Source organism: Eubalaena glacialis, chromosome 11, assembly GCF_028564815.1.
Source record: "Eubalaena glacialis isolate mEubGla1 chromosome 11, mEubGla1.1.hap2.+ XY, whole genome shotgun sequence".
NCBI lineage: Eukaryota > Metazoa > Chordata > Mammalia > Artiodactyla > Balaenidae > Eubalaena > Eubalaena glacialis.
The window spans coordinates 4,533,427-4,543,466 of record NC_083726.1 but is presented as its reverse complement, the minus strand read 5'-3'; the positions used below and the strand labels follow the sequence as shown (position 1 = coordinate 4,543,466).

Here is a 10,040-nt window from a genome sequence, read left to right as displayed (position 1 = left end):
TTCCGTTTGCTCAACTTTTCTTTAATTATGACAAGGTGTGGTATCATGTACTTAATGAGAATTTTTACCTTGAGTTGCCACTCAGTTGTGAAACTGATTACTTGAATGTGTTTATTAAACTTTTTGAAAAGCAAACTAAGTTGGCTTTTTAAAAAGAGACACGTTTATAAAGTGCAATCTGGGCAAGATATGTGAATTTGAAAGTTGGTCATACATCGGGTGTAGCAATATTACAAGCATGGAAAATGATGTGAAACAGGATATAAAACTGGAAAAGTAAAGTAGAGCCAGTTCAAGACGAGCTCTGAGTGCCATGCTGAAGAATCGGAGGCCTTCTTGTTGTAATGAATGAATATATCTAGTCAGTTCTGCTGTGATTCTTATTTTAAAATGCAAATTTATTCCAACAAGATTGATATGTTAGAAAGAAACAATCTGAGCATAACTCATTCACTTATTTATAATTTTGTCTCTGAGAAACACCGGGTCAGGGAGCGACTAAGTATGGATTTGTTTGCTGCCTCAAGCTTAGAATAGTTCTTACATTTTTAAATGGTTATATTTTAAATAATAGTTATACAGATACCTACACAATAGCCTCCTTGCTCCCTCATTGAAGCCTGAAATATGTATTACTCTCTGGCCCTTAAAGAAGTTTGCTGGACCTGCTCTAGGTGAAAGCGGGAGACTGCAGCCGGCTGCGTGGAGCTGCGGGGGATACACCGCCCAGCCCTCAGCCCCCGGCCAGCTCCCTCACACAAGACTCCTTCCCCCACTCGACCTCAGCAGCAAGCTTCACCCGATGGGTTGCCCATTTCACAAGCCAACGTCTGAGTGTTTTTGAGATGAAGTGCCATATATGCTATAGTATTTGTGAATTTCTTAACTATTTAGTGTGTATAAAACCAGCTATTTATGGCAACATATGTATATGTGTAACTGATTCACTTTGTTGTAAAGCAGAAGCTAGCACACCATTGTAAAGCAATTATACTTCAATAAAGATGTTTAAAAAAAAAAAAAAAACCAGCTATTTATTAAGTTCCTGTCTTTTTTTTTTTTTGGACCCCATGTTTACCGTCACCCGGTGGTTTTCATTGTGTACTTTTGCATGGCGCCAGGGTTTTCAGGAATATGGGTGTACTGCATTATAACAGAACAGTGATCCTACTCAAGGATCACCGGCAATCCACGAGTCCAAGTTACGAGACAGAGAGAACAGCCCAGGCAGAGAAAAGCGTCTACACTGAGCTCCTGTGTCACCAAAGGGACATTTCTAAAGTTGATGCCTTTCAAGGCAGAAGGCGGCGGTGATTTAGTTGGTATTACCAGCACTAAAAAAAGGAACAAAGGACTAGTGGCTTCTGCTATCTCAAGTTCTTAGAGACTAGCTGATGGAGCACAGGAAAGCAAGTTTTACCTGACATAATGAATGTTGTTCAAAAGAGATTCCATTACTTCAGGAGGCCACTCCTTGATTAATTAATTAGCACTTGGGCCCAAAGCAGCCTTAAATACAAGACCACCAGCACCTTAGAATATTTTAATTCCATTTTTAAATGGAAGTGAAGTACTACTGAAAACTCTGCAACTTTCTTTCCTACCCCTAACAATGTACAGCAGTGGGCCTTCTGTATCCATGGGTTCTACATCTGTGGATTCAACCAACCTTGGATTGAAAATAGGAAAGGGAATTCCCTGGTGGTCCAGTGGTTAGGACTCCGTGCTTCCACTGCAGGGGGCCTGGGTTCCATCCCTGGTTGGGGGAATAAGATTCTGCAAGCCGCATGGTGCAGCCAAAAAAAAAAAAATAGTCGGGGAAAAAAGACGCCAAAAAGCAATACTTGAATTTGCCGCATACAGGCAACTATTTACGTATCACTTACATTGTATTAGGCATTATAAATAATGTAGAGATGATTTAAAGTATATGACAGGATGTGCATAGGTTATATGCAAATATTATACCAATTTAAATAAGGCCCTTGAGCGTGCTTGGATTTTGGCATGCGTGATGCCCACAGATAATAAGGACGACTGTTTAAGTGGAGAAGTCAGTTGTTACTTGGGAAAACCTGTGTTCGTCAATGTTTCCTTAACAGAAATTATATTCAGAAAAATTTAAATTGCATTGAAGCAGACATAATTTAATTTCACCTTAAAGTTTTGTTTCTGAAACTGTAGATGGTAGACATTTGAAATTAGACTTTTATTGGCATTTTTCAATACTGACTTCAGTTCCTCTGAAATAATTTTCCATAAAACACAGGTTTAACACCTTATAACTAGCATATTTAGGAACTAAGAGTTTCCCTTAAAGATTACTTAAACATACAAGGGGAGATCAGAGTAAAGATGATGCAGGATTTGAAAACTTTCTGACTGGCTTTCAAAATGGAAGTTAAAACTATGGTGGTTTCTTTTTTAAGCTCATTCAGAGCTAACTCTCACAAGAAATACTACCTACTGGAATGGGGCCTGAGCACTCCTTAATGGAAGTGAGCTACAGCATCTTTGCCTGGTAGCAAATTAAGCTTTTTCATAAATGGCACACAGGCTGTCTAGCTTTTGCTCCAGAAGTCTGTTACTCAGGAGTGGTGTGGGACTGAACGGCAGAGTGAGAACAATGACTAGCCTGACCGCTGCGTGACTCTGCTCTTACAGCCCAGGGGCGTTCTCCGTCCTAACGGGCCTCCTGCTGTCTCCTGCTGCTTTCTCTGTCTTCAGTATCTGGATACTGAGACAGATCTAGGGTCAAAACTCGGCTGAACATGCAGTCATCATGCTGAAATGGAGAGAAGACAGTTAAAAGTCAGTTCCTTTGCTTAGGGAATAAGTGCTATTAAATGTAAAATAAGAGCCATTAGTGAGTCTAGACTTGCATTTAAAAAGGAACCTCCTTATAGCCACCTAAAAAGGTATTACTTCTCTGCATTTACATCAGCTTTATTTATTTTTTGTATTAATCTGGTAAAGGGTACCAGAATATGCCACCCGAAAATATGCCTCTTTCGCATATGGATTGTTTTGAGCCAGAGGCTACTGAAAACCAGCAGATGTAGGAAAAGCTCCAAAAACCAGGCACAAGTTTTCCTTTTGTAAAGGAAGTTTACATTTATGTAAAAGATGACACCCTTTCCACTCTTAACTCTTTATCAGTGGAGAAGGCACCTGAATCTGCAGAGCAAATCTGACTGAACAGCCCTTATTTACTGTACTTTTCCTGGTCACCTTCCCATCACTTGCCTCCCCTGCCCAGAAGCCCCAAGACTCTTTTCCTTATTTTAGCCTAGGATGGTATATAAGTCCAAGTTCTAGCCACCCCATTGAGTTACTCACTACTGGGTGTACCCATGTGTGCACACATGATGCACATATTAAGAACCTGTGTTTCTCTTGTTAATCTATCTATTGCTGGTCTAATTTACAGGGCCCCAGCCAGAGAACCTGAGTTGGGTAGGAAAAGATTTTATCCCTCTCCTACACTGGTAATGAGAATTTCCATTTCTCTCCGGCAGCATATTTCCAGTGATCCCCTGACATTAATTAGGCACAGGAAGGGAAATTAATTTTTATCTTAGCTTAAAGGAAAACACAGGAAATAAAACCTAATTGTCCAAGAATTGAATGATTTGAATGAGTTGCCCTGCTTCATTAGCTCAGGTATTTTCAGTGGCTCAAGAAAGGTGTGTTTGAATTCTAGAAGTTAAGTTAACTTGGAACTTGTCAATTTCTTTTTTTTCCTTTGTTAGTTTTGGAAGATAAATGGTTCCTTGTTCTATCACAATGCATTTGTTTTTGCCTAAAACATTCAAACATTACAGAAATATGAAATACAATATCGACAATTTATTCTAAGTTAATATGTACTATTATTTTATAAACAATTATCATACTGTTCTGCAATTTTCGATTTGCTTTTTCACTTAAAATATATCTTAAATTTCTGTGTACTGCCATGGAAAAATATCTGAGTAGTTACTGTTAAGTCTTATTTGATTAAAAAATCATTTAAGCCTATATTTATAAACTGCAGAAATCAAACAGTATCTATAGACTTCACTAGGAACTTGTAATTGTGCTGTCAGGACACTCTAAGGTGATCTTATTCCTCTCCCCCATTTACTTATCTTTACCTCTGGATAGATGCCTATCAGTGCATCAGCTTTGGAATATAACTCCTCTTTTAGGGAAATGATTATCATCTGAACCTGTTCCTGAGTCTGCTCTTTGATATAACTTGATACCTGGGAGGAAACAGAAAGCACACATTTCATGAGTAAAGAAAGGCCTCGTTTCTCGGGGTCTTGAGGACAGTGATTCTGCATGTCTCTGAATCTGCCCATTTTAGGTGACAAGGCACTTACTTCCCTTTCTGTTAATTCAGTAAATCCACTACAACTGCAGAAATGGAAATAGCTCAGATTGTAAAATAAGAGGTTAGTAAAAAAAATATAAATCTCATTAACTCTATAACTGAAAACTTGGAAGAATATTTTTTTAAGAATAAAGCTCTAACTTAAGATACTATCATGAATATGCAATCAACCTTTACAACAAGATAAAACTACCACTCATATTTTATGAGGGTGAAGGGCTGGTATTTAAACTTCCAACTTCCTATATTGCCAGGAAAGCCTCAGGATGGGAAAAATATGGCGATTATATATGTATTCATAATCCATAATCAACTCATTTGGTTAGAGGGGAGCTCAACAGCTCCTTCAGGAGGCTTAATTCCAAGGAATGAGAATAAGAACAAGATAGACTGGATAGAAATGGGTCTTGGTGAACAAACTACTCAGAATTTGGAGAATGATAAAGAACTTAGACTCAAACCACAGTTTAACAAGATACTTGCCAACTCCCTGGATCTCTCTGCAAGCCAAGAGGGTGTCTTCTCCATGTGTGTTGGTCCTGACTGCACCCAAGATACTAAGGACACAAGTTTGGGAAGCAGGAATGGCAGCTTCAGTTGAGGAATGAGTCACTAGTTGAGGTGAATGATGAGAGAGGAGGGAAACGGCTTTGGGCTAAGAGGCTGAATTCATAGAAGGAACTGCCGCATTAGAGGCAATGGCAGCCACTATGATTCAGGTCTTTGAAAAGTCTTGGGATGTTGACAGAATGGAAGAGGAGATGGGATGCAAATACGGTAAGGCATGCATTTTGCTAGGAAAGTTACCTACGATAAATGTTGGGCACCCAGATCACAAGAGGGAGTGGAAGCTCCTTCACAGTTGCTCATGTTACATCACTGCTTATACTCAATTCAGCAACGGGGTGCCAGGAACGTAAATCTCAAAGGGAAGCTGGAAATTTAGAGGTTTTTAATACATAGGATAGGTGCAAATAGAAAAGAGTCTTAAGAAAGACCTAGTATGTGAAGATGCCACTAATACGAACATCTAAATTTTGCTAGAAGATACGGATCCCTTAAATGCTACAGAGAGAAGGGGCAGTCCACAGTGATGGATCCCACCCCCAGCCCACACACAAAGGGTATGGGATACAAAGTACTAAAATTAACCTTCTGAGGGGAAATTTCTCCCAAATGACTGAGGCTATGGAGTCCAGTTAGCTGATGCAGACTGGCTGGCATTCAAAAGAGACAAATCAAGATTTTCTTTTCTTCCCGTGTTTTCTTCTTCCCCCAGTAATCCTGAAGTCTCTGGTAGGTCACAGAATGTGGCTCTTGCCTGTTCTCTACAAGGTTCAGGGGACTTTGGACTTGTTTTCTAACTTCTGTGGGTGTGGTGTTGATGTGCTATTCTTATGTACGCTGTGACATGTTTAAAAAGCAAGGTCCGGGACTTCGCTGGTGGCGCAGTGGTTAAGAGTCCGCCTGCCAGTGCAGGGGACACGGGTTCGAGCCCTGGTCCGGGAAGATCCCACATGCCACGGAGCAACTAAGCCCGTGCACCACAACTACTGAGCCTGCGCTCTAGAGCCCGTGAGCCACAACTACTGAGCCCGTGTGCCACAACTACTGAAGCCCACACGCCTAGAACCCGTGCTCCACAACAAGAGAAGCCACCGCAATGAGAAGCCCGCGCACCACAACTAAGAGTAGCCCCCACTCGCCGAAACTAGAGAAAGCCCGAGCGCAGCAACAAAAACCCAACGCAGCCAAAAAAAAAAGTATAAAAAAATAAATAAGGTCCTAGAGAGGTTTGGGTTAGATGAATACAGCCTGGGAAATCTGAAAGATGACATTGTTGCCTAAAATTAGAAGTTACCCCAGGCTGCAGCTCCTGAAAAATCCCCTGACTCTCCCAGGCATTACACATGAGGTTCAACAGAGTAAGGAATCAGGGAGGTCAGTTTCAGAGACTCAACCTATCAGGGTGGCACCCCAAGACTGAATACATCTCTCGGGGCTGGACTCATTAACCAAGCTCATAAGACTAAGGTATAAACCAGAATGCCAGTTTACAAATTAACAGAGCTATCTCTGTCAGCATGACCAGAGCAGCCTCCTTGTAAGCAGCTGTAAATGCAAAGCCCAGTCATTTCTGGAAGATGGATGAACCTGGAATCAGAACCAGGAGTTTCATTCATCCATTTCTGGAAATGGATGGCTCTGGAAGTAGGACCACAACACAGGGACTCTGCAGGATGGAGCTGTCCCAGCCTTGGGCAGTGACAGGTACTGCCAGTGTTTGCCTCTATCCTTTGGTCACATGTCCATGGTCAACCCCATTCTCAGGTCAAAAATTTACAGTCAGGATGTGTGGTCTGAGAGCCTGTCTCTCAGGTGGCTTTGTGTATCTATGCACTGATCTTTAAGGCTGACTTTCACTTCTGTCCTTAGTTCCCTCATGGTCTCAAATACTGAAAACAGTGCAAGTGTAGTAAATGACTGTATAAATTTTAATAAATGAAGGGGAGCAGAATTTTGAACTTTAATTCCTTTGGAATTTTATTTAGATATGTTATTTTTGGACTTTATTAAACACTAATTTGGTCCTGTTTGCCATGTGGCCTACTATTAAGGACCCTCTAGGTCCCAAAACCTAGATTTAGGGAAAAGCAAGTCACCCAGTAGCAATGTTGTGGATCCAGTATAGTGATTCTCACTTGACTCCCCAGCAACTCATTGAGGGTCCCCTAAACCTTGAATGAAAACTGCTACCCTGAATCATCTTGTTTTTAGATTTTTCACTTAAAAAAATCTACTTTTAACCAGCAACTATCAAATAAACTATGTTTGTTCAGGGTAAATTGCCTTCTGACTGCATCATGATCCTTGAATTATAGACACTGTACTGGAAATTAAAAGCAGAAAGGAACTTACTTTGCCAATGTTAGTATTGTCCAGGGCTGCATCTACTTCATCTAAAACAAAGAATGGAGCAGGCCGAAAACTAGAAAAAAATTATAATCGCTTAAGTTACAACTTTGTTTTACAAGACTTGGAGTCTCCTCCAAGACTAAGAGTATTCAGGATAAATAAATAAAACACGTCCTTTTGGATGCTTTCGTCTAGGTCTCCAATGACCTCTATGTCGGTAAATACAACGCTCAATTCTCAGTCCACATCCCAGGTGACCTTTGCAGATGGTACCAGGGGGCGGTCCTCCCCGTTCCTCTGATGTCAAGGACAGCGACATGGTCTACTCCCCGTGCCTCACCCACTGCTACAGGCCCCGGTCTCCTACCAGCTCCTCCTCATCTCTCTAACTTCTTGACACTGCAGTGCCTTCGGGGCTCAGCGCTTAGAGCACTCCTCTATCTGATTAGCTCCCTTGGTGATTTCATCTGCTCTCAAGGTTTTAAGGATCTCCTATTGATAGTTCTGACCTCTCTCTTTAACCCTGGCTTCACGGGTCCAACAGCTTCCTCAACTCCATGTGGGTGTCTAGCTTGAACTCGTGCAAAATCAAACTCCTCACCTACCCCTCAAACCCATCCCTCCTGTGGTCCTCTCCAGCTCAGTGAATGGCAGCTCTTATCACTCCAGTTGATTAGGGTCCCTCCTACCCCACGCCGTGTCTGCTCCCACACTGGTCCAACCCGCCATGATCTTCCACCCTGACTGCTACAGGAGTTTCCTAACCCTGTGCCTGCCACTGCTGCATATAGTCTATTCTCTACAGGTGCCAGGCTCACTCTGGCCTCAGGGCCTTTGCACTTGTTCCTCATGTCTAGAACATTCTTCCCTTAGAATTCTCCCCTAGAACATCCATCCACGTGACTTGCTCCCTTAATTTCTTCAAATCTTTGCTCAGATACTACCTTTTCAAATAGGCCTTCCCAGAAGACTTAAATATTGCAAACCCTTCCCTGTTACTATTGCCATTCCCTTCTTTAATTTTCTCTATAGCATCTGTCATTTTCTAATAGTCTCTATATTAGAGAATTACTTTACTAATACACCTTATTTATCATCTGTCTTCCTCAACTAAAATGAAGCATCTTTGAGGCAGGGAATTTGTTTTCTTCACTGCTGTCTCTAATGTCTTTTTTAAAAAAATATTTATTTATTTGGTTGCGGCATGCAGGATCTTTAGTTGCGGCATGTGGGATCTAGTTCCCTGACCAGGGATTGAACCCGGGCCCCCTGCATTGGAAGCATGGAATCTTAGCCACTGGACCACCAGGGAAGTCCCTCTAATGTCTGTTAACACCACTCGACACACAGTAAATATTTAATAAATATCTGTTGAATAAATGGATGGGGGTGACACCTAGCATTAGTCTTACTCTGCTAAGATTTACTTCACACAGGCTCCTGTTTAAGTTCCTGCCTCCTGCTTTTCCCAAAGTCCTCCTGCATTAATGGCATTTTCTTTCCCTTTCCTGTAATTGCCAATTCCTTTTCCTTCTTGAGACCAGTAGAAAACAGCTGTAAAACTTTTATGTTGATCTTTCTGATCATGAAAATAGAGGCAGCATCATCTATACCTTAGTTCTTCAGCTAATGCTTTGAATGTCAAAAGTTAATTGCCTTAATTTTAGCTAACATTTTTTCCCTTGCTTTATTTTACAAACATAAGTGTCACCATCATAAGTGGAAATGAGGAAGTTAAACATTTTTTTCAGAAGAAATACTTTGTTTAACATTCCTTACTAAATAGCAGATCTCTGAATAGGGACAAGGAAAATAATATACAAGTTAGGTGTTTTTATTTTGTTTGGCTTTGTTGTTGGTACTGCTTTTTGGCAATCCTGATTTCACATCTGGCCATTTGATACTCCTTTTTCTCCTTTCTTTTCTATGAAGCTGGAATATTAGTAGCTACTGATAATAACAAATTGAATAAAAATCTGTCAAAGACTGAATTCTCTCTTAGATTTGCTGTCTAAATTGTTACAGGCCTACAGCATAACCTGAATTGTCTGGCTGAAAAAAACAGTTTTGTATCACATACGCTAAATATGACTAAAGACAAGTAATTAGCAGGTCTTCTGTAGGAAGGTCTATTTGGTTTCTGCCCTGATGCAAAATCATATAGCTCACTGTGACCTTACCTGTGCACAGCAAACAGGAGAGCCAAAGCTGCCACACACTTTTCTCCCCCCGACAAATTATCCATTGGCATGAACCTTTTGCCTGGGGCCACACAGTTATAGCTAATTCCCTCCAAGTAAGGCTCTTCTGGGTTTTCTGGGCTAAGAAATGCCTGAAACACATGTTATTTATTTAGCAGCAGCAGAAAAGCTATTAGTAAATTTCAACTTGGAATTGCAACAGAGTTTACAAAATACTCTTGGTTAGATTTTCCTCCGTTTTGATGGAAAAATATCACTGCCTGTAAATAATGTATTTAGCTCTATATGTAATCACAGACAGCAATGGTGTCTGGGGCAGGGAGTAGAGGGAAAACATTCTAACATACATAAAGGATAAGGCCTTCCCACCAGGCTACCATTCAAAGCTCAGAAGCATATGCTGCAGTCTTACTAAAACAATCTTCATTCAGTTCTTTCATTGGTCCTTTCATCAAATCTTTATTGATGAATCCTGCCCTCAAGGAGTTAATGGGTTTCTTTTAGTCTTACTTTATTGAAAATAAGTTATTTTTGGTGGAAATTCT

The 10,040-nt window shown here is 40.8% G+C and overlaps 1 protein-coding gene across 2 annotated transcripts in view; it reads right to left on the bottom strand.

Annotated features, from left to right (window-relative positions):
• Positions 1-2,683: 2,683 nt before the first annotated feature.
• SMC1B (structural maintenance of chromosomes 1B) overlaps positions 2,684-10,040 on the bottom strand; it is a 91,918-nt gene continuing 84,561 nt past the window's right edge. The window contains exons 22-25 of one of the 2 annotated variants that reach the window (XM_061205436.1): positions 9,475-9,626; positions 7,298-7,367; positions 4,137-4,247; positions 2,684-2,785 (exon numbers count right to left, since the gene is read on the bottom strand). In XM_061205436.1, coding sequence (XP_061061419.1) covers positions 2,684-2,785; positions 4,137-4,247; positions 7,298-7,367; positions 9,475-9,626 — 435 coding nt within the window. The remainder of the gene's footprint in view (positions 2,786-4,136; positions 4,248-7,297; positions 7,368-9,474; positions 9,627-10,040) is intronic. The other variant, XM_061205437.1, reaches the window with a different exon arrangement.